We start from the raw sequence: 25,311 nt of genomic DNA, 5'->3' as shown, positions 1-25,311 counted from the left end.
GATAATGTAGACCTGAAGGTTAGGCATGGCCAAGGGAGTTCTAAGGTGAGACATGGGTGAGGGAGTGAGTAGGAGGGAAGGAGGAAGAGTCAAGGCATTGGACTTTCCAGAGTCCTGTCTGTAAGTGACTCCTGACTGCTTTATCTTATGGATTTTGAGTAGCCACATTAAGGAGTTCTGATTTCATCCTTAGCATACAGGAGAGCTGTTAGAGAGGCACTATTAGATTTTTGTTAGGGCAACTCTGTCTTAACTCAGTATGAATTGGGAGGATCCAAGTAGGTGAAGACTTCCAGTTAAAGGCCACTGCAGTCACTAAAGGATTAAGTCTTGACCCAGAAAGCAAGTGTGTCGTAGTGATCATAACTTTACACTGGGGATGTAGCTCAGTTAGAGTTAGAGTGCTTGCCTAACATGCATTAAGCCCTGGGTTCATGCTCCAGTATACAAAGCAAACGGGAAGTGATGTACACCTGTGATTTCAATACTCAGGAGGCAGGTAGGGGCAGGTGCAGCAGAAAGAAGTTCACAGTGAGCTTAAAGCCAGCTGGAGAAACACAAACAATTACAACCAGGGAGGGCATTGATACTTGACAAAGAAACAGATTTGAAAGTAATCAAAATCGTTTTTTTAATTATGTAGGTAGGAGAATCAATAATGTTTGAGTATAAGGAGTCATGAAGATATTTATTTATGATACAGGAAGTTTGTAGTTGGAGAAAGACAAGATGGGGAGGGACACAGTGAGGTGGGGTGAGTTTTGTTAATCGATGAAACAAATCCTTATTAAAACCCTTACTATGATTTTGGACTCTGTTGCAAGCGCCTGGCAATAGCAGTGAACAGTAGAGGAAAGTACAGTCCGTGTGGTCTCTTACTCTAGCACGGGAAATTCAGTGAGTTTGAGCTCAGTGAGATTTGTGTGGAGCTGCCTTTTGGGAGGTCTGGGCCATGGGTAAATATTGAAGAACCAGTAACCTATGCATTGTGAGATCAAAGCTATCCTGTATCAACACATGCCTCAAAACCAGGAAAGGGAGAAATCATTAGCAAAAGTACAGTAGAGAAGTGTTATAGATCAAACATAGAATAAAGCAAGTGTTTTCTAACCTTATGTTGCTTTTTAAAAAACTATGTCTTGAGCCCTAAATTTTAGTTTGGTTGTTGTTGTTGTTATCTATTAGCCATACTATACACTCTGCAGTCATTTGCAAATTAGAACAAACTATACTTGTAGTTACATGCAGTATTAATTTGTAAATGATTGCTTTATATTAACAATGTGAAATACCTGTTCTTCATTTGTAGACTTCTCTTTCCATGTTCAGTAAGAGTGAATTTTCAGTCAAAAGAAGATTCAGTGACTTTCTTGGTTTGCATAGCAAATTAGCAAGCAAATATTTACATGTTGGCTACATTGTGCCACCAGCTCCAGAAAAGAGTATAGTAGGTAAGCATAAGTCAGAACATTACTTTTTGCTGTTCCTAATTCAATTTTAGTTGTGGTTTATGTATCCCTTAATCATCTCCAGTCAGGGCTCCTGTCTAGAGGTGTAGGTTTATATGGGTTGTGATGATCCTCTGTATCCTTGAAGAATGTGTAGTTTGTAGTTTCCAACATATAAATATCTGGTTGTTGAATATTGGGTTGAGATTGATCAAATTGAAGGAGGTTAGAAACTAATTTCTAGGGTTGTTAGAATACCAATTTACTGAGTCTGGTGATACTCATGTTGTTAAAATGTTAATGTTTTCTCTGAGAGCTAGGTCCTATTTGGTGTTCAACTATATATTATCCAAAGAGAAATTCAATTTAGCCTTGCTCATATAAGAGCTATTTAAATTCTTCTTAGCTTATTGAGTTCCCAGCCAGGTTTAGTGGGATCCTGCCTGAAACCCACAGATCCGCCCTCATCTGCCTCCCAAGTGCCTGAAATAAAACAAAAATCATTACTGTGATCAGCAGTAAGGGCTTGGTTTTCAAAATTCAGAAAATTTCAAAAGAAGCAGAAGCGTTTGTTATGTTTACTATAAAATTTTTTGCTGCTCATTGTGTGTTGAGCGGTGTTACTCTTGCTACCACGTGCATATGGAAGACAAGACAATTTATGGAAGTTGGTGCTCTCCTTCCATGTGGATCCCTGGGATTGAACTTAGTCAGGTTTGGCAGCAAGCATCTTCATACACTGAGGCATCTCAATGGCCCCAATTATTCCACTTGTAAGACTTAAAATTTGTAGGGAAAGCATTTAGCAAATTCATCAATTACATTTACCACATTTCATCATTCCATAAAGACCTTTATTGACATTCACTGATGGTAGCTTTTTAAACTCCATTTTATGTGTTAAAGTATAGGACTGGTGCCTAAGGGGATGGCTCAGCCAAATGCTTGCTACTTTTGCAAAGAACTAGAATTTGTTTCCCAGGACCCACATTAGGTGCCTGTCTCACAACTGCCTGTAACTCCAACTCCAGAGAATCTGCTGTCTTCATCTGGCCTCTGCAAGACCTATATGCATGTGTATGTTACGAAATACACATATACACAGAAGTAAATAATGAAATCCTTTTAAAAAGAAATGTAGGGGAAAAATGAAGCTGGGGATCTGGGTCAGAGGTGGAGTACTTGTCTAGCATTCATAAGGCCTTGGGTTCTAGCCCAGGTCTAGGGAGAAAATAGTCTTGAAATATGAAAACATTGGTGTTTTTGAAGTGTGAAGTACCACAAAAAAATGAAATTTTTATGTAAGCTTTTAAATTTACTGTATGAGTTCAAAACCCACAAATACAGCTCAAGTTGTACTTTATTTACATGTTCCTGCTCTAGATATTTATTCATTACAGGTATTAACACATCATGAGATGTAATTCTTCAAAGTAGGTTTCTCTTTAAATAAGATCCCAGTTGCCAACATAGGGACATTACTATAAAGTTAAAGGTATATTTTGATTATGAATATATTATGATGATCTGTTTCATAGTAATATAAAATTCTTACAAATTTCATCCAACTTCTTTAAAGGTATGACCAAGGTCAAAGTAGGTAAAGAAGACTCATCGTCCACTGAGTTTGTAGAAAAACGAAGAGCGGCGCTGGAGAGGTAATTCCAAGTCACAGCACCACTATTGTTATGCTTTCATTAGTCCTTAGCTTCATAATCTAATGGCATGACTCCTGAGTCTGTATCATCTTGTGAGCAGGAAATTAAAGTAGTGCATTAATTATATCATACTCACCAAGAGCACTAAAAACCGGCTGTAATTGTAAGAGGGAAACATGGAAACTGCTTGCAGGAACACCTGGTAAAATGTCTGGAGAAGCTGTGTGTGGTGTACACTCCTGCAATCAATATTCAGTAATCTAGCAGAAGTACTTTTAGCTACATAGAAAGACCCAGTCTCAAAAAACAAAAAACAGGGAGGAAACTGGTCCTCTATGGAGAAATGCTTATATTACATTTCTGATGCCTTGAACCACACCCTCAGCACAGCCCCTTACAAAATAAAATCGGTATAAATTACTCAGATGCTTAGAAAGTTATACCATATCTACTATTTTAATTATGCCATATTTACCTACTATCTTACCTAATAATTTAGTTATAGTTTGTCTAAATTGAATTTTTAGATTAGATTGATTTTGATTTATATGAGTGTTTTGTCTGATTGAAAATATATACACCACATGCAAGCTTGGTGCCTGTGGAATTCAGAAGAGTGGGTTGGGTCTCCTTAAACTGGAGTTACAAACTGTTGTAACTTTGTAGGTTCTGAGAACTAGACCTGGATCTTCTCCAAGAACAACAACTCTTTATAATTACTGAGCCATCTCTCTAACCCTAAGTTACTTTTTTTGTTTGAATAATTATTTGGTGTAAGCACTGATAAACAATGAAAACTGCATGTGTGTGCCCTGACATTTTTGTATACTTGATTTTTACTTTAATGGATAGTAATGTTACTCCTTGCTTATTTATTATAAAGACTAATTATGACATTTATATCTTCCTTTAGAATATATAATTATACATGCCCTATAGATTTAAAGACTTGCTTTTCTTCTTTCCTTTTTGAGACAAGGTCTTAATGTGTGGTCTTGGTTGGCTTTGAGCATAAAGATCAGTCTTCCCCTGCCTCCTACACCACTAGGATCAAAGGCATGCACTGCCACACCTGGCCTACAGCTTACCTTTTTAATGGCAGACTAGAATATTCCTGCTCTAGTTTCTTAACATATAGTCCTTTCTTGCTTTGCTGAAATGTGAAAACAAAAGCGAGACTGTCAGAAGTCAACTCTACAGTACAAAACACCTTTTCTGTTTGTTTTGTTTTTTGGAGATAGTGTTTTACTATGTAGTCTTGGCTGGTCTGGAAATCACCGTGTAGACCAGGTTGGCCTGTCTCTGCCTTCCAAGTACTAGGATTAAATGTGTGAACCACACATGATCCTAGTCACTGAAGCTTTACCAGTTTCTGGTAGCATAGTTGATTTTATCTGCTTGTCATTTTACCTTCTGCCTTAAAATCAGTGACTAAGGTAGGTAGAATAGGCTTTTAGGAGTGTGTGTGTGTCTTTGTGGTACAAATTTTTACAACCATTTTTGAGGTAGCTATTTTGAGGTAATAAATTGTTAACATTTTAAGAAAATTTCTTAGTAAAGTCAGGTTTAACCTGTAGGAGAGAGCCCAGCAGCTAAGAGCCCTGGCTGCTCAGGTACAGGGCCCACATTCAGTTCCCAGCATTTCATAATCACTCTAACTCCAGTTCCAGGCCCTCTGATGCCCTCTTCTGGCCTCTATGGGCACTACATGCACAGACATACAGGCTGGCAAAGCGTTCTTATACATAAAACACAAAAATTTTTTTTGCTCTTTTTTGAAACAGGGTCTCTCCAAGTAGCCCTGGCTGTCCTGGAATGTGCTCTGTAGACCAGGCTGGTCTCAAGCTCCCAGAGATCTGTCTGCCTCTGCCTCCTGATTGTTGTGATTAAAGGCGTGAGCCACCACTGCCCAGTATAAAATACAATTTTTTTTTTCCTTTGGTTTTTCAAGACAGGGTTTCTCTGTGACTTTGGAAGCTGTCCTGGAACTAACTCTTGTAGACCAGCTGGTCTCGAACTCTGTCTGCCTCTGCTTCCCGCATACTGGGATTAAAGGCATGAACCACCACCACCTGGCCAAATTAAAAATTTTTAAAGTTTAAAAATAAATAAACTTAATATCTAAAGAATATGTAGTTTACTGTTTTTAAATTTAAAAGACTGAAAAGTGAGATTATTTCAGAGAGAATCTAGTTACTCAAAATGATCTAAATTGAATCAGAAGTTTAAGTAAGCACTGGAATTAATTGTGTTTAAGAGAAGTCGTAGAAAGAATACTTTAAAGATTAAAGGCCTGTAATGCTTTTTGTTGTTGTTGTTGTTTTTTGTTTTTTATTTTTTGAAACAGGGTTTCTCTGTATTGCTTTGGAGGTTGTCCTGGAACTCACTCTATAGACCAGGCTGGCCTCGAACTTACAGATATCTGACTGCCTCTACCTCTCAAGTGCTGGGATTAAAGGCATGAGCCACCAACACCCAGCTCTTTCTTGGTTTTCTTAATTTTGAAAATATAACCATACCCCTTGGAGAAACATTTCAAATCATATTTCCTATGAGTAAGTTGGGTTTTGTTTGTTTGTTTGTTTGTTTTATGTTTCTTTATTTTGGTTTTGGGTTTTTCAGATAGAATCTCTATAGCTCTGTCTCTCTTGGAACTCACTCTGTAGACCAGGCAAGTCCTGAACTCAGAGATCTGCCTGCCTCTACCTCCCAAGTGCTAGCTAGCATTAAAGGTGTGCACCACTACACCCTATGAGGAAGTTTGAAAAGTTTGGATGGCATGCTTGCTTAGACATTAAGATTTGTTGTGCCAAGGACATGGAATTTGATGCTTCAGTGTCCTTCTAGTTTGACTGTACCATCTAGTCCATTACAGTAGCTTCATGCAGTATAACGTGTCTTTTTAATTTCAGTAGTCCCTTAAAAGTCTCTGAAAATTCCTAAGTTAGCATACAAAGTGGTATCATGACATTTCATGTGTTGTCATACTTTGTCCTAATTTACCCTCCTTCTACATGCAGGCACTTTCTTTACTGATAAATGTGACTTGTTGAATGCTGCCTTAAGTGTAATTAGTTGATTTATAGAACAGATGAAATGGAAGTGATTTCAGCTTAACTCTAATACTGTTTTCCTAGGCCCATGAGATGGCTCAGTAGGTAAGGGTGTTTGCTATGCATTCCTTGCAACCTGAGTTCAATCCCTGGAACCCACATAAAGGTGGAATGAGAGAACCAGTTCTACAAAGTGGTCCTCTTATCTCCATGTGTATGCCATGCACTTATATGCTTGACTGCAGTCTCAATAATAATAAAACTAAATGTTTTATAAAACCAGAAAGAGAAAATACTTTTATTAAGAGTATAATAGGTGGGCATTGTGACTCATAGCTGTAATTCTTCTTGGGAGTCTGAGTGAGGCAGGAGGTTGTGATCTGTATCTTTGATGCCAGCCTGGACTGTATTTTTTTTAAAAGGGAGTGGGGCAAAAGACAAGCAAGTATCTCTTAAGCCAAACAGACGGAGACAAAGACATTCAGAGAGGCATGATTTAGAGTGACTTTCCATTGAAATCTGCCCTGTACTACAATATTTATGTGACCTTGGGCAAGAAGTAACTTCAGTGTATAATTATCTCTAAATGAATTGATTAGCATCAGTGTTCTTGTCAAGCACCTAAAAAAATGTCATTTGCATGACCCAAACAGATAAGATAGATTGATTAATCCTACTCTTCCATATCAGAAGATTTTGGAGGTAGGTCACTGTCTAGGGTTATCTGATTTACCAGGAAGTTCTGTTGCTTGTTTCCGAAGCCTGGACTCCAGTCTAGTGACTAGCAGTCCAGAGGCTTAATTAGCTACATATTCTCCTAATGGGCTCACCAATTCCATCCTTGACAATTCTATTCTTCTTTCTTTTCTTTGTTTTTTATTTTTTAATACAGCATGTACAGAACATACCTTGGACTGGATGTAGTTTCAAAAGCCTGTAGTCAATGCACCGGGTAGAGGAAAAGATCAGGCGTGCAGGGTCACCCTCACTTACATGGAGTTTGAGGCCACCCTGCACTACATGAGACACTTTCAAAACAAGCAAAACCACTCCATGGCAGATTGCACAATGTAATGTCACTCAATAAAACCAAAGCTCTTCAGGTTGACTAAAATCCCTACCTGACCTGCACTGTTCATTCATCTTGTTGTTACCTGTCACCCACTTTGCTCCGGGCCACAATGACCCTTTTGTTTTGAATCTGCTGCATTTCTACCTTTTACCCACCTAAATCTCATTATCCTTTCAAGTTTAAATGTTCAAGAAAAGTCTGTTCTGACACCTGGCTTCATTGTAACCTCTCTAAATTGGCATGACCACATCTTATGTACTCGGTCCATGGGTCCCATTCTTTTGTCTCAGGACTTGCCACTTTGTCCCATATTATGTATTTTGTCATTTACACGATTCTTATGTTTATAGTGTATCATCTGTCTTCTAGTAACAACTGTAAATTCCATGAAGGATTTTAAACTATACATCTTAAGGATTTTATGCAGCTGTCTTGTTTTGTCTTCACATGCAAGTAGAAACTGGAAAGCCCAAAAGATCCTTTTCAATTCATTCTGCAGATCTGAGTTGCTGCTGGCCACCTCTTAGTGTGATACTAGCTGGCTGGCATCAACTTCAGTTGTCGTTTACATTTACTTCCTTTCATGAGATTTCCTGTTTTTCTCTCTCTTCATATGTGTTTTTATATCATATTCTTCTTCTGAATGTGTTTCATTTCTTTCTTTTCCCTTGAACTTGGGCCTCACTATGTTCTCCCTGAGTTGGCATGTATTTATAAATGTTTGTTGTTTAAAACCTTGTTCTTAATTTTAACATTATAAAAGCCACAGTATCTTTTATTTATTTACTTCCCTATAGCCCTTAAGAAAAAAGTTTTATGTCTTTTTCTCAAATATTATTTATTGAAGTTGATTCCTCAGAAAGGTCTTATGTGCCAGGATAATAATGAGCTCCACTGTCAACTGAATATTGGTAACAGAATTTACCAAAGTTAAAAAGTTAAATCTTGCCAAATGTGTTCAATCCCAGCATTCAGGAAGCTGAGACAGGCAGGTCTCTGAGTTCAAGGGTAGCATAGTCTACCTATTGAATTAAAGGCCAGCCAAAGTTATGTAGTGAGACTTTATTTAAAAAAAAAAAAGAGTTAGAGCTTGTATATTGTATTGTAGTGTCAATTTAATACTATTGAGTGATTCTTAAAGGAGTAGCGAGCTGGTTAGATCAATCCACAGGTAAAGCTAATGGCCACCAACCCTGACAACCTGAGATTGATCTTCAGAATCCATATGGTAGAAGGAAAAAATTGACTCCAGCAAGTTGTCCTTGTCCTCTGGCTTTTGCACACATGTCCCCTGCCCCACTAATGACCTTTTTAAAAGAAGAAAGTACATATATAATATGTCTCAAACTTTCTTAATTATAGATTAGTCTTTTTATTACTGTTTGAGGCTTATAAACTATAAAATGTGCTTTGGAATGGTAGGTATTTTTATTTAGGCTTAAAATATAGAATGTTTGTCACTTTCTTTTCTTCTTGAGACAGGATCTCACTATGTAGCCCAGGCTAGCCATTTGGCCATTTCCAAAATGCAGGAGATTACACATGCTGCCACACTTGGCTGGAATACTTTGTAGTGATTGAGTGCTGCGTGTCTTGTTTCTGTATGTGAGCACCTACTGTTTTCCAGCACTGACGTTAACAATATATACAAACTGCTTCATGTAGTATGAGTCTAAATTGAATAACTTTATCAATAGTATTAGGAGAATTTTGTTGTTAAAAATTGTGAGTCTGAGTCTTATTATTTAAAAATAACATTTAAAATTTTAACCCCAAGCCTTATTTTATGTTTTAAATTAATTAATTTATTTAAATTTTATTTGTCATGTATATGGGTGTTTTACCTACATGTATGTTTGTGCATCATATGTGTGCATTACCAGCTAATGCCAGAGAGAGTATTGGATCCTCTGGAGCTGGAGTTTCAGGTGGTTGTGAGCTGCAGTGTATGTGCTGGGAATCGAACCCAGCTTCTCTGGAAAATCAACCACTGCTCTTAATTGCCGAGGTATCTCTCCAGCCCCAACTCTAAGCATGTTTTATAGCTCTCTGTCTCTGTCTCTCTCTCTCTCTCTGTCTCTCTCTCTCTCTCTCACACACACACACACACGGAGGGAGGGAGGGAGGGAGGGAGGGAGGGAGAGAGAGAGAGAGAGAGAATATGTGTGCACATGTGCACATACATACACACGTTTAGAGGTTGAGACATCAGTTATCTTCCTAAATCACTCTCTATCTTAATTTTTTGAGACAAGGTCTCTCACTGAGCCTGGAGTGCTCCAGTTCACCAGTTTGTGAGACTGTCTGGCCAGCAAGCCCCAAGGATTTTGAAATAAAATAGAAACATTAATATATTCTAGAGAAACTTAAAAAAAAAACTATATATGGATGTTTTTCCTACATGCAGGTCTGTGTACTATGTGTGTACCTGGTATCCATAGAGGTCATAAGAGGGTGGTGGATCCCCTGGAACTGGAGTTACAGACAGTTGTGAGCTGCCATGTGGGTGCTAGGAATTGAACCCAGGTCCTCTGGAAGGGCAGCCAATGCTCCTTTTTTTTTTTTTTTTTTTTTTTTTTTTACGAGACAGGGTTTCTCTGTATTGTTTCGGAGGCTATCGGTCCAGCCCGGCCTCGAACTCACAGAGATCCGCCTGCCTCTGCCTCCTGAGTGCTGGGATTAAAGGCATGCGCCACCATCGCCCGGCCAGCCAATGCTCTTATACTGCTGAGCCATCATCCAGCCTGGAGGGAAACATTTTTAACAAAATTGGATTAGATAAGTGAAAATCAACTAGTTAACCTTTTTCATTTCTATGAAATCATGATTGCTAATTTATTGTGGATGGCAAACAAAAACAGGCTTTTCTAGGAAGATAGTGACTAAAATTTATGAAAGAAAACTTAAAAAAAAATAGAGAAATTGCTAGGCATGATAGTATATACCTGTAACTCCAGCCCATGGGAAGCTAACACAGGAGGATAGCAAATAGACCAGTCTGGGCTACTTAATGAGAACTTGTCTCCCCAAGAAAGAGGAAATGATGAAGAAAATTTACTCTTCATCAAATCAAAACCAAGGACCAAAAGCTGTTTGTTGTTTAAATCTACCAACAAGCAGAACTATCGATAGGCAATCTCCTAATTTGGAGATAGTAATAATTATATTTGATGACAAGAAAATACACATAGAGGCATGTTAACTTATTTCTCTAAAATTGTAGCTGGAAACATTAAACCAAAGGCAAATTGTTACACAAGCTCATACACCCCTTTGTAACTAAAATGTCACAGTGTGAAGTGAATAAATTATTTACTTTGTCCCCACTTTCAAAAGGTGAGCAAAGGGACTAGAGAGACAGCTCAAAGGTTAAGAAGACTTGCTACTCTTGCAGAGGATATGGGTTTGTTCCCAGTACATGCATGGTGGCTCACAACTACCTCTGAGTCCAGCTCTGGCCTCAATAGACACCAGAAATGTATGTGGCACATGTAGGCACTTACACATACACATAATATACAATAATTTTTAAAAAATGAGATAGGATCTCACATGTAGACCTAACTGGTCTAGAACTTGCTGTGTTAGACCAGGTTATCCTCAAACTCACAGAGATCTGGCTACCTCTGCCTCCCAAGTGCTGGAATTAAGGTGTGTAACACTATGCCCTATTCAATTTGTATACAATTCTAGATAGTGAATGAAGACTAATAAGAGATAGATTTAAGATACTTTTTACCTAGTTATGTTTGTTTGTTGAAACACAGTTTAAAACTGTACTAAAATTGGACCAATTCAATTCTTAAATATAGGTATCTTCAGAGAACAGTAAAGCATCCGACCTTGCTTCAGGATCCTGACTTAAGGCAGTTCTTGGAAAGCTCAGAGGTATCTTTCCCTTAATTGCCTCATTGTCATAACTAATACTAGTGTAGCTATTCCGTAAATGATTAGTTAGTAGACACAGTAAGGCTGTGTGTTGGGACTTTGCATTCTGCTGAACTAAATTACTATCAAACACCTTCTGTTAGTGATAGAGGGTGATCAGTTCCTTTCTTGAAAAGTTTGAACTGGATTTAATCAAATGATTATAAATAATTTTACTGTCACTGCTCTGTTTGTTACTGCCTGAGTCTCAGAATTTTGTAGAAACTCACAAGCACAGCTCTAACAAAGCATGGGGGATTTTCCTCAGGAGCATCTTTGCTCACCAGCAGCTTGTTTGTGCTTCAGACAGGTGGCCAGTGGTAGAGCTTGGCAATTTCTTAATGTATTTTGACAAACAGCGTTTGTTCTATCTAAATGTAAACGTGCAGAAGAAAAGCAAATGGAAAGTCTATTTTTTAAGTTTTCCTTTGAGAATGTACAAGTAGTACATTTGAGAAATTAGATCTCACTGTTGAAATGTATGAGCATGAAGAAAATACAGCCTCTTCTCTTTTCTTCCCTCTCTTTTCTTTATTTTAGGAGTGGGGATCTCTTTTGTGCCCAGTTAAATCTCTAGGCTTTTAACCGGTTTGTTTGCCCTTATTTGTCATTCAATTCCAGCTGCCGAGAGCAGTTAATACACAGGCTCTGAGTGGAGCAGGAATATTGAGGATGGTGAACAAGGCTGCCGACGCTGTCAACAAAATGACAATCAAGATGAATGAATCGGATGCAGTAAGAGCTGATTTTTCGACTTGAATAATGAAATGAATTAATGAGCCCAACAATTGCATTTTAAAGCTGTACAAGCAGAAAATAGGATATTAATTTGCTTATTGAGTTCAGTTCTCAGCTACATCAGTTGACCACCATGGTTACATATGGCTAATTTGCTGTTCTAAAACAAGGAAGGTAGCTTGCTATTGGTAACCTAATTTACAATGGTTCGCTCGTCCTAAATTAGCTCCATTTTTCATTTTTTTTGTTCCTTAGTGGTTTGAAGAAAAGCAACAACAATTTGAAAATCTTGACCAGCAACTTCGGAAACTTCATGCCAGTGTCGAAGCCTTGGTCTGTCATAGGAAAGGTTTGTTTGCCAGGTTAAAGTGAACCCTCTGCAGTGGCCATGGGAAGGAAAGACAGTCTCAGAGAGTCTTTTGGGCTGAGTGGGGTGCACATAAGAGGCTGAAGCAGAACTGCCATGCATTTGAAGCTAGCCCAGACTACATAGTGAGGCTGTCACAAGACAGAAAGAGAATATTCTGTTTTCATATCATTTAAAACTTCAAAAGTTTATAAAACTTTTAATTTCAGACTAAAATTATTACTCATTTGGTCAACTCTTGATATGTTTATAATTTAAGAGATAAAATTGTTTTATTAGTAATTGATTATAATTTGAGATTCTAAAATTTGTATTTATAGAGCTCAGTGGTAGAGTGCTTGTCTAGCATGCATGAGACCCTGGTTCAATTCTCTGAACCATGGTGGAAAAGATTAAAAATTGGTATCTACAGCTTTTTTTCTTGAAGGTATTTGTATTGTGCCTTGGTTTCTTGAAAACCTGTGAACTATTTTGCTTATGTTTCCATGTATTTAGGGGCTGGATATGTTTCCTACTTGGTATTGCTTACTGAACAAGCAGAAGGCCCTGAGTTTGAGCTCCAGCACCACTTAAATCAGGCAGTAAGGAGTTCAGGGCCAGCCTCCATACGTGGAGTGCAGGCCCAGCCTGGGTTAGAGACAGAAAAAAATTATGATGTCCAAACCATGGTATTTAAGACTAGGTTTTGGGAGTAAAAAATTGATAGAAATTTTGAGTTGTAATTTTTTTAATCTGCAAGGTTTTGGGTTGGATTTTTGTTGTTTTGCTTTAACTTTGGGGTGGGGGTATTTTTAGTGTCTAAGACTCTTTTTAATGGTTTTCTAAGACACGATGTGATGTTTAGTAGATTTCATTCAGGTAGTAGTGATAAAACTAATTACTTATGATAAATTATTTTAGATTTTATTTTTATTTTATGTGCATTGGTATTTTGCCTGCATGCATGTCTGTGTGAGGGTGCCAGATGTCCTGGAGCTGGAGTTACAGACAGTTGTGAGTTGCTGTGTGGGTGCTGGGAATTGAACCTGGGTCCTCTGGAAGAGCAGCCAGTGCTCTTAACTTCTGAACCATATGATAATCATTTCTATATAATAGTTTATTATAGCTTTACTTTTCTAATATATATCTCTTAGGAAGTAGACTTTGGATTTTTTTTAAAAAAGAAATTATAGAGTAATGACACAGCTATGGAAAGTGTAATTCTTAGTCATTGTGAGTAGCCTTTAAACACCTAAGTTTTCTTCATTTGAAGTATTTAAAAGGTTATATTAAAAATAATCTAGAAATTCTGATTGGAGAAATTAAGTGTTTGAGGCCAGTCTGGATTAAATAGTGAGTTTCAGGCTAGCTCTTGTCTCAAAAAAAAAAATTCTAATTCTTAGCATCATTGCACAACAAATAAGCAAAAAAATTGAGTTAATTTCAAATAAATTGTATATTTACCTTATTTTTCTTTCTGGGTAGGTAAGATTGTCATTAAAAATTGAGACATTATTTTCAATGACAAATGTTTAAATGCCGAAGAGCATAGTATAAATTAATTGTGATCTTTTTAAAAAGTATTAGTCTTAATTATATGTACTTCTGTGTGTCAGTGTGTGTGTTTACAAATTGGGTTCTCCAGAACAGCAGTACAAACTCTTAACCTTGGAGCCATCTCTCCAGCCCCTTTAATTTTTATCCTTATGTTTCTTATATTAGAAACACACTTATGTCTTTAACAGAATATAAAAGAGAATAAATGAGCACTTTGGGGTAAAAAAGGGAAGGCAGGTTATTGAATTATTTAGTCACAGTTCACCATCTGAAAACATAAGTTGTGGTTCTTTTTTGGAGGGTTATGGGGCTATTCTGGGATTGGATGTAAACACAGGCCCTTGTTCATGCTGGGTTAGTGTTCTGCAGCCGTTACTCCATACAGCAGTGGTGCTTCTACTAGCATCTGTGCCCAAGGCATTCTATTTCATGTTAATTTTAGATATTCCTAAATTCTAATAAATACAATTAGAGAGCATGTAGAGAACGGGTATAATATTAAATTTTTTCTAACAAATACTAAGTACTTTTTTTTTTCTTTTGAAATTTCAGAGCTTTCAGCCAACACAGCTGCCTTTGCTAAGAGTGCTGCCATGCTAGGTAATTCTGAAGACCACACTGCCCTGTCTAGAGCCTTGTCTCAGCTTGCAGAGGTTGAGGAGAAGATAGACCAATTACATCAAGAACAAGCTTTTGCTGACTTTTACATGTTCTCAGAACTTCTTAGTGACTACATTCGGCTCATTGCTGCAGTGAAAGTAAGCCCTATTATAAAAGCTTTCTTACATTCTTTTTACTTAAGCCATTTGCTTTAGAAATACAAATTGTCTGTAATACTACCACCTGAATAGCAGATGCAGGGGGATCACATGTTCAGGGCCAGCCTGCAGTTTGGATTACCTAGCAAAACACGCACACGCACACACACAGTTTTCTGTTAGATATATATTTAAGAGAGCAAATCCTACTGCACTACTACATAAAATTAACTTAGATGAGTGCTTGTAAATATCATTTTCTTCTTATGACATAGATAGTACAATAAAACTGTTTTTAAGAAGTCTAAGGACAACTGGGCAGTGGTGGCGCAAGCCTTTAATCCCAGCACTTGGGCGGCAGAGGCAGGGGGATCTCTGTGAGGTCTATAAGAGCTAGTTCCAGGACAGCCTCCAAAGTCACAGAGAAACCCTGTCTCGAAAAACCAAAAAGAAAAAAAAAAAAAAAAAAAAAAAGGAAGAAGTCTAAGGACAACAGCTAGGCTCAGTAGTTAAGAGCACTGACTGCTCTTCCAGAGGACCTGGGTTCAATTCCCAGCTTCCACAAGGCGGCTCACACCTGTCTGTAACTCCATTTCCAAAGTTTCTAACACCCTAACATAGACATACATGCAGGCAAAACACTAATAATTTTGAAGGAAAAAAAGGGGATAAGGGCTGGAGAGAAGTCTAAGCAATGCCAAATAAGAAGTGAAAACAGTATACATTTATTTTCATATTCATATTAAAATTGTAACTATTTACTTTTATTTGCTCATTCTAGCAGTAACTGAAGCTGCCTATAGATTCTATTCTCGCCAGTAAAGCATGGTAGACAGTAAGCAATAAAATAGGATAAAAGCCAGGTGGTGGGACACCTTTAATCAGAGGCAGGCCGATTTCTGTGAGTTCAAGGCCAGCATGGTCTACACAGCCTGAACTGTCTTTAGTTGGGGAGGAGGGGTGAGAAATGGGATGTAAGTAGGAATGATGGTTGTCTTAATGGTTCAGTGGTTCAGGAGGTCTTTAGCATGAATTTGGACAATAAACAGATTTTGTGTCTGTGTACTCAAATGTATAGTCACATATTTATAGATGAAATGACACTAAATTAGACCACATATTAAATAATACTAGATTTTAAAGAAACCTATTTCTGAGTAGTTTCAGAAGGAATCTAGTTAAAAACTGGTGTTCTGCAAATGCTTTTAGTATTCATACCTCAAACTGAGCTATCAGTATGTCAACATTTTTCAGAAGATATTTTGTGATGTTACAGTGTCTTTAAGTTACTGTTATGGTTCAAAGTCGTCATGGGGAAGATCCAGCTATTTACCCACTGCTTTACCATGAATTCAAATATTTATAGAGCTAACGAGACTATCTTCCTCTCTTTTCTTGGCACACTGCCTATCTATTGATGTTTTGTGAGCTAGCTGTAGAGGATTTAACACTTCCAAATGGTGCATTGTTAGAGTTTACAAAAATTACCAAATTTATATACTCTTATGTTACTCCTTATGCTTCTGGTGAATTTTTTCTTTTTTTAGAGCTGTTACAGTTTTAGTGCATTCTTTATTATATTAGGCAGCCTTCATTTTTATTTTATCTTTTTAAAATATATTTTTAACTTTATTTTATGTGCATTAATATGAAGGTGTCAGATCTCTTGGAACTATAGTTATAGGCAGTTGTGAGATGCCATGTGGGTGCTGTGAATTGAACCTGGGGCCTTTGGAAGATCAGCCAAGTGCTCTTAACCCCTAATCCATCTCTCCAGCCTGGCAGCTTTTATTTTTAACCTCATCTTTGTCTGGTTTTCAAGACCTGGTATTTTTCTGTTGTTGTTTTTGAGAGTATTATGTAGCCAAGACTGGCCTTGAACTCCAGATCCTTCTGACTCCACCTCCTGTGTGCCCAGATTACAAACATGCACCACCAGATGGTGATTCCTGTTTCTGTCTCATCATGTGTTGCCTGTCTCTAAAGAGATGTTGAGAGCTGTTATTTAAAACAAACACAAAAACAGGAGGCTGGAGAGATGGTTCTCAGTTAAGAGCACTGTCAGAAGAAAGGGTTCAATTCCTAGCAGCACCTACACTGCCTGGCTCACATCCAGCTTCAGGGATCAAATGCCGTCCCTCTTCTGGCCTCCACAGATGCTCCTACACATATACCACATGTACAGAGGTAATGATAAGTCTTTAAAAAGCAAGAATGCTTAAGAAGAGATACCTGTGGACCAAGGAAAGAGATTGACAGTCTTTGAGGACGTGCTGAGAAGAGCTTCCCAGGGAGAGGCCCCATGGTAGGGTAGACCTGCCTGTGGTGATCCCTCAGGAAAAAGCATTCTTCCTACACCTAAAATCTTGTTAGGTTTTTACATTCTTTGAAATTAGTTACTGTTATGCCCAAGTTGTGAAGATCCCCAAAGACCACTGGAGAGACAGACCCACCAAACTGCAAAAGCAAGATTTATTGTTCATCCAACCATGTCAGGAACCCCATATAGCAAGCTGACACAGCAGCCTCCAGAGGAAGTGGAGTTCCCTTTCTATTGCTAGATTTTAAAGGAAAAAAAATCACAGGATTACATCAGTAGGTACAGGTTGGTTTATGATTGGTTGACATTTAGGAATAGTTAGGGGAATTTTTCAAAGTCATTTTGGCATTGAAAACCAATATTCTCATTCATCAGTGCTGAGAGGGAACATCTGTGGTTTCTATGGCTTTGTCTTGTTACGTGCAGGTGGACTGTTGTTCATAGATACCAGTAATTTTCAGAACTGTATCCTGGAGGCTACAGGGCAGTTTGTGGTTTCCCCTGGAGTTTCTTTTGTGACCAAACAGTTCCCAGGAACCAAGTGTCTAGGAGGCTTGGGGTGGTCTGGAGTTTCTTTGTGTTCACTTTTGGCCTTAGGCTCCAGGAGGCTAGAGAATCTGGAGTTTCTTTGTGTCATGTGGTTGAGTTAGAAAATTGTCCAAAATTTTCTAGAGAACACTGGCATCAAACGATGTGCCACAATCAGCTGGGCGTGGGAAGAGTTACTTAACTTTTTTAATCCAGGGGCACCAAAATTTATATGAAAAATTATTTTTTCATACAAAAACTCGTTTCTACTTCAGTATCAAAGGTGTGTTGAGAAATGTTGAAGGGACTGACTAAGAGAGTCACAGAGCTATGGTCAGCTTCTACTGAAATGTTGGTTGGGTCAGCTGCCTGAGCGTAAGAGATCAGAGTCGTAAGAGCGAGTAACAGGCAAGAAGAGCAAGGCACACAGGACTATTCATATAACCAAAAGGGTACATTTCCTTCTCTGCACAAAAGACTTCTAGTTTCTCTGAAAGCAGTTTTAATCTCCTAAGATTCTTGAGTGTCTTCATAAAAGACTAGTTATGCATGTGCATGACACCAATTTTTATTCCTATCCCTACTTGTTTTGTGCTTTTGTCAGTACATCCTCCAGATGTCTCCCTCCTTCCCTGCCTTTCTCCAAGAGGAGCATACTGTTCTTTACCTGCATCTTACACTCAGTCCATTTTAGAGCTATCTCCAGATCAACATTCATAGACATGTCACTTTATTTATTTATTTATTTATTTATTTATTTATTTTTGGCCTAGAAACCATATAACTAAGGATGATCTTGAACTTGAAAGCTTCCTGGTTCCTGTTGTGATTGCAAGTGTGTGCCATTACATCTGCTCAAATAATGCTGGAACTAAAACCCATGGCATATTCAAGTAATTCAAGGTGTTTCAACAAAAAAATTCCTAGAAGTATAATTATTTGACCAGTAGTTATATATAGATATGAAACTCAATTTTATACAACTACCATTTGTTCCTTTTGTCTGCTTAGTGATGGCTTTTCTGTTTATAGTCAAATTGCTATCTTCCTTCATCCCCTTTTTTTGTGCTTCTTTTTTGTTTTTTTTGCCAGGCAGTGGTGGCACACGCTTTTAATCCCAGCACTTGGAAGGCAGAGGCAGGCATATCTTTGTGAGTTCAAGGCCAAGGCCAGCCTGGTCTACAGAGTTTCAGGACAGCCAGGGCTACACAGAGAAACTGTGTCTCAAAAAACTAAAAAAAAAAATTGTACTGTACAAAGGAGGCGCTTCCTAGATACAAGGTCAGGCTTGAACTAAGTAAGATTTGTGTTTCTTTAGGGCCCAGTTCCTGATGTTCTGTTTCTGTTTCTCTGAGGCAGGGTCAAGGCTAAGGTAGCCTTGAATTCATGGCTCTCTTGCCAGTTATTGGGATTATAGGCATGAACCACAACACCCAGCTATTTACTGCTTCTTGATTAAAATTGAAATATCTCTGGTATAGTGCTTTTTGATTCACCTAGTTTGTTAATAGTTGGTTCATTTGCTGAGTTAGTAAACATTTACAATAATGTTAACATATCTCCAAAATCAAGCTAGAAAAATTCATAGTGGGTTTCGCATCCCGTCCCATCCTGCCCCATCCTGTCCCATTTCTTTTGTTCACACCCTAGTTGCTCTCCTGTGTCTGTGTTTCACTTATTTCTTCATTCACTTGATCTTACTCTGACTGCCCCTTGAAAATAGGTGTGGATTTGGCTGACTTCTGGTAGAGCCTCTGTCGATGTCTTCATCTAGTTCTGCCTTCTGGTTGTGTTCTCTGCCCCTTTTCGCCATGCACAGGACTCACCTCTTCCCCATTTTGTCAGACCTTTACTCTATTATTTATTGTTTGCTTTTTCCTATTAGAGTCATCTATGACATTTGTACTTCACTTTCTGTTACTTAGGATCCCCCGTGTGTGTGTGTGTGTGTGTGTGTGTGTGTGTGTGTGTGTGTGTGTGTGTGTGTGTGTGTGTGTGTGTGTGATTAAGACTATGTCTCACTGTGTGTACACCTGCCTTGCTTAGAACTCACCATATAACAGCACTCAGGAGGCAGAGGCAGGCGGATCTCTGTGAGTTTGATGCCGGGCTGGACCGACAGCCTCCAAAACAATACAGAGAAACCCTGTCTCCTAAAACCAAAAAAAAAAAAAAAAAGAAAAAAAAACAACTCACCATATAAAACAAGCTGGTCTCAAACTTAGCAACAGTCCTTCTGCCTCCGTCTCATAGTACTGGGATTACAGAGGTAGGGCTGGCCTGGCCCATTTTATGTTTTCAATTTCTGTTTTTTCAACATTAAATTTTTTTTGTATATTGTTCAATAGAACATCTAATGTATATCAGTATTTCTTCATTAACTACGTCCTTTTTTAGACCATACAACTCTTTTACATCTTATTGTAAGCCACATTGAAAATCCTAAAAGCTAGTGAAATTGCTATTGGCATGCATATTTTCATTATCTCTATATATTAGGATAACATTTTAAATAGTTTTATAGATTTCAGTATATACTTACATTGTAATGAAAGTATTTTTGCATTGTTGCCTAATAGCCTTTTGCCATCCACTTACAGGGTGTGTTTGACCATCGGATGAAATGCTGGCAGAAATGGGAAGATGCTCAAATCACTTTGCTCAAAAAACGTGAAACTGAAGCAAAAATGATGGTTGCTAACAAACCAGATAAAATTCAACAAGCTAAAAATGAAATAAGAGAGGTAATTATAATACTTTCTTTACTCAGATTTTTCATGTCATTCATATATGCATAATTTTTCATATTTTTTTCTGAATCATTCAGCACTTAGCTATTTCTCCATTTTTTATGAATTATGTGATTTAGTTAGAAGTGTAACATTTTTATAACCATTAAAGTCTCCAGGGACTTTTGTTACCTCACATGCCTATGAAATGAGTGAAGAAGCATGCAAGGAAGCAGTCTAAAATTAACCTTTGTATACGTTTCTTTTTCAAATAGTTTTGATTTCAGATCGTTACTCATTTTGTGTCTAAAAATGGTTTTAAGGGTATATCTACCCACATTTAGTTCTCTGGGCAATATTATACCCCATATATATGTATTATATATGGTATTTTAATAAATTTGTATAAGTTTATTATAATTTATACACTTTTTTTGCCATGCTTCAATAAGGAAATTGAAGAGGTAGGACAACCTTTATATTACTACGAATAACTACACCTGCTCTTTGCAGAGTATGGACTAGTGTTTTGGTTACATAGTGGAAAATACCATTTCATTGCTTAAATCTTTATTTTAGCTCTTTCATTTGTCACTAGTCACATTTTGTTGTTATCATACTGAATTTAATGTTTATTGATGAGTCTTCAGTAGACAATAAATAGTTCCACTTTTAAAAAATCTAGTCATTTTTCCATTACAAAAATTTTTTTGAAGTTCTTGTCATATATTGAAGTATTTCCATGACCACATGAATTGTGATAAACATGTATTGTTGGTATATTTGTATATAAAAGTTGAACTGCATGCCAGGCGTTGGTGGCGCACGCCTTTAATCCCAGCACTCGGGAGGCAGAGGCAGGTGGATCTCTGTGAGTTCGAGACCAGCCTGGTCTACAAGAGCTCTGTTCCAAAGCCACAGAGAAACCCTGTCTCGAAAAACCAAAAAATAAAAATAAAAAATTGAACTGCAGGACTTTTAGTTTATTTTATAGTGAACTTTATACTCAAAATTCTTCCAGATGTATATAGTGGGCATTGATAAGGTGGTTCTTTGATTTGTTTGTTTTGAGGTGGAATCTAACCGTGTTAGATGGGGTCTAACCTAAGGCCAGCCTGGAATTCAGTCCTGTTTCTCAATGTTAGAATTATAGGCAAGAGCTATCATACCTGGCAGGACATTGTAGTTCATTAAATATTGAAGTATTCTAATCTTAAATAAGTATAGCAATGAACTATTAATGGAATTTAAGCTGACTTGTGTTTCTACCACTAGGAAGTGAAATGCACTGTGTGTGTGTGTGTGTGTGTAGAGCATAAGTAATGTGTGTGGACATATGTATATGTGCATGGACATACATGTGTGTACATGGATGTGGAAGCCAGAGTATCATGTTTAGATGTCTTACTTCATCATTCTCCACCTTATGTTTTGAGTCACAGTATTTCACTTAAACCAGAACTTGGTGGTTTGGTTTGCCTAGCTAGCCAGCTTTCCCCAAGGATCTTCTGTCTCTGCCTGCAGGCTGCTAGGGTTATAGGCAGCTGCTGCCCACCCAGTGTCCTCGTGGGTGCTAGAGATCTCACTCGGCTGTTCATGCTTGACAGCACTGCTCTACCCCAATTGTCCTCAGCCTCTAGATACACACTGCACTGCGTTAGGTTGGTGTTCCAGCGACGATCTTTCTTGGTTCTTTTAGGCATTAAATGAGTAATCATGACAGTACAATATTTGTTTCCAGGCAAAAATAAGCATTTTTTTCCTCTTGTTTGTTTTCATTAGTGGGAGGCGAAAGTACAACAAGGAGAGAGAGATTTTGAGCAGATCTCTAAAACAATTCGAAAAGAAGTGGGAAGATTTGAGGCATGTATCATAATTCCATACTTTCCTTAATTTTGCTACAGCTCTGTGGTAAAATTAAGTTTAATTTCCTACTAATGTCCTTTTTAATGTATTGTACTTTAACAGAAAGAAAGAGTGAAAGATTTTAAATCTGTTATCATCAAGTACTTGGAGTCATTAGTACAAACACAGCAACAGGTAAGCTCATTTTCCTTACAACTTCTAAGGTTTCTCTTAGAGTTGTTTTAAAGATAATTAATAGGCTTTTAAGCTGGAGGAAAAATTACAGATAGACTAAAAAAGCTAGGACAACAAAGTGGCAAATGCTAAAGTAATTGGAAACTATCTTAGGTCTGTTGACCTCTACTCAATAATACACAGAGGTATACTATTCCCAAAACTAGGCCCTAAAAGGTCACGGAGGGGCTGGAGAGATGGATAAGCAGTTAAGAACACTTCCTGCTCTTAGAGTGAACCCAGGTTCAATTCCCAGCACCCACATGGTAATCACATCCAGTTCCAGTGGATCCAACTCCCTCTTCTGGCCTCCCAGAACACCAGGTGTACATGTGGTACACATGCGTTCAGACTAACACACCTACCCAGGAAATACCCCTGTCTTTGAAGCTCATTCTGTTTTGGAGACGGTATCTATGAATACCTCAGGGTAGCCTGGGAATTGCTGTCCTTGTGCCTCAGCCTTGCCTAGTACTGAGGCTGTAGGAGTGCACCATGGTTTACACTCCTGGTTTCCCTATCAGACTCCCTGGGGGACTAAGTACTCCTAGTACATTTCTCTCCTCCAAAACAGAAACTTAGACTGAAAATTAATTTTTAAAAAGTTTTTCTTTGTAGTATTTTGATAAATTTGTTTTATTTGGAATTTTTTTAACCCTACAAGTGGCATTTGTTTCCTTACCTAGGACTACAAGCTTCCATGATACATTAAATAAAATCTATAAAAATCATCTTGCATATACAAATCAAATTAACTTAGTGTCTTTAATAGAATAATTCTTCCAGTTAGTTTTAAAATGTTAATAGACACTTGTCCATATACTATGTTATGTCTTCAAATTCAAGCTAGGCACAGCGGTGCAAGCCTGTGACCCCAGCATTTAGAGGGGCATACATCCTGGAGGTGAGCCTGTGACCCCAGCATTTAGAGGGGCATACATCCTGGAGGTGAGCCTGTGACCCCAGCATTTAGAGGGGCATACACCCTGGGGGTGAGCCTGGTCTGCAGAGCAAGTTTTCAGGCCAATCAGGACTATATAATACAACATCATTTTCAAATAAGCTAATAAAGTTAGATTTTAAAAATGGAACTGCCAGATGGTGGTGCACCTTTAAACCCAGAGCTCTGGAGGCAGAGGCAGGTGAATCTCTTGAGTTCAAGGCCAGCCTGGTCTACAAACAGGACAGCCAGGCCTACACAGAGAAACCCTGTCTTCAAAAAATCTAAATCAGATAAAGTTGTTTTCAAAGACTTTTTTTTTTTTTTTTTTTTTTTTTTTGAGACAGGGTTTCTCTGTGTGGCTGTGGAGCCTGTCCTGGCACTCAACTCTGTAGACCAGGCTGGCCTTGAACTCACAGAGATTCGCCTGCCTCTACCTCCTGAGTGCTGCTATTAAAGGTGTGCGCCACCAACGCCTGGCTCAAAGACATTGTTTTAACTTTTTAGTATATAGTCAGTCTGTTTTCTGAGTGACCCAGAGACTGGTAGCTGGTTTCTCCAGCCCCTGTTTACCTTTCTTACTCAATATTGACTTTTTCCTCCTTTATTTTAGTCTTAACTAGCAATAATGCAAAATGTGTATATAAATAATAATATTATATAAATAAAATGTGACTATCCTAGAAATTAGGATGTTATTGCTTTATATTGCAAATTATTGTTTTTTAATTATTTAATAATAGTATAATTCTATGTATAATTTTGCATATGTCTAAGAAGTATAAAAATAGACATTGTTTACAGTGGAATTTGTAATTAGCTAGGAGTAATGTTTAAATAGGTTATATATTAATTCTGTTGCTAAGACATCTGGTAAGGAAATGATCCACTTAAGAACCATATGTAGCCAGGCTTGGTGATGAATACCTATAATCCCAGCACAGTGAGGCACAGGCAGAAGGACTGTCTCAAAGTCATGACCAGATAGTTCTATACAGTAGGGAGAGCCTATCTGAAAAAGCCATCAAAAACAAAGCAAAACCCACACAGGCAAGGTGTGGTCCTGCACATATAATTCCAGCACTGGGGTAGCTCAGGCATAAAAACCTGAAGCTTAAGGCCAGCCTGAGTTAACTGTGAGACCGTTTCTCAAAGGAAGAGCAGGTGATCCCCATAAGTTCAAACAGTTACATGTGTAAGTTTTAAAAGACTAAATTAGAGTTAGCTGTTTACATACATACTTTTTAAAAAAGGGATATATGCATTAAAATGACAAAAATGTAACAAAATATCTTTTTATTATCGCCCACAGCTGATAAAGTACTGGGAAGCATTCCTACCTGAAGCCAAAGCCATTGCCTAGCGATAACGTTATCCCCGTTAAGGAGACCTTGGATTCCTCAGTGAGATCATCTAGAAACCATCTAAATAAACCACTATATATTTTATGAATTACATGTGGTTTTTTTATATATAAAAACATATGCGCTGACATTTTATTACAAGCTGCATGTCCTGAACCTCTTTGAATTAAGTGGACTGTGGCATGACATTCTGCAATATTTTGCTGAATTGAACACTATTGTGTCTTAAATAATTGCACTAAAAAGTGCACCGCAAGGCCAGAAAATTTTACAATCTTTTGTCTTTTATGTTCTGTAGTATGTATGTCTACCCTCATTATGAAGCAAATTAGCAAATGCATTGATTAATGTTCACTTATACATTCCTGTACAGAAATTATGATTTTGTGATTATAGTAATAAAATATTACTTGTGAAATACTAGTAATAAATTATTTGAGTATGTAAACATGTTAGGGATCTTTTTAATAAGAAGAGATACTTCTAAATGTATTTTAGAAGTTAATACTGTCATTCCTTAAATGTTTTATTTGATAGGAAATGCCAAGTTCTTACATTGAATAACTAAATGAAACTTATAAATTGTCTTATAAAACAACTATAAATCAGGGAATGGTTACCTTGGTCATTTTGGGTAAAGAAGAGAATATTATAAATGCCCAACTGAAGAGTTAGAAGAGGTTTGGCATGCAATCATGCCTGTAATCCCAGTACTTTGGAAAGCTGTAATAAATGGATCATTGCAAATTCAAGGCTAGTCTGGACTAGAGAGTCAAAACAAAGGATGGTGTTTG

At 37.7% G+C, this 25,311-nt stretch overlaps 1 protein-coding gene across 2 annotated transcripts in view; it reads left to right on the top strand.

The window, feature by feature from the left end:
• The window catches only part of Snx2 (sorting nexin 2), a 44,272-nt gene extending 19,337 nt beyond the window's left edge, over positions 1 to 24,935 (top strand). Inside the window, exons 6-16 of one of the 2 annotated variants that reach the window (XM_040741817.1) lie at positions 1,310 to 1,451; positions 3,028 to 3,106; positions 11,044 to 11,119; positions 11,780 to 11,893; positions 12,152 to 12,245; positions 14,352 to 14,557; positions 20,006 to 20,149; positions 20,587 to 20,598; positions 21,917 to 21,997; positions 22,103 to 22,174; positions 24,466 to 24,935. In XM_040741817.1, the coding sequence (XP_040597751.1) occupies positions 1,310 to 1,451; positions 3,028 to 3,106; positions 11,044 to 11,119; positions 11,780 to 11,893; positions 12,152 to 12,245; positions 14,352 to 14,557; positions 20,006 to 20,149; positions 20,587 to 20,598; positions 21,917 to 21,997; positions 22,103 to 22,174; positions 24,466 to 24,516 (1,071 nt within the window). In that variant the 3' untranslated portion in view covers positions 24,517 to 24,935. The remainder of the gene's footprint in view (positions 1 to 1,309; positions 1,452 to 3,027; positions 3,107 to 11,043; positions 11,120 to 11,779; positions 11,894 to 12,151; positions 12,246 to 14,351; positions 14,558 to 20,005; positions 20,150 to 20,586; positions 20,599 to 21,916; positions 21,998 to 22,102; positions 22,175 to 24,465) is intronic. The other variant, XM_040741818.1, reaches the window with a different exon arrangement.
• Positions 24,936 to 25,311: the final 376 nt, after the last annotated feature.

This window comes from Mesocricetus auratus, unplaced genomic scaffold (genome assembly GCF_017639785.1).
Source record: "Mesocricetus auratus isolate SY011 unplaced genomic scaffold, BCM_Maur_2.0 Super-Scaffold_6730, whole genome shotgun sequence".
NCBI lineage: Eukaryota > Metazoa > Chordata > Mammalia > Rodentia > Cricetidae > Mesocricetus > Mesocricetus auratus.
The sequence above is the reverse complement of the archived record's forward strand: the minus strand, read 5'-3'. Positions and strand labels throughout refer to the sequence as shown.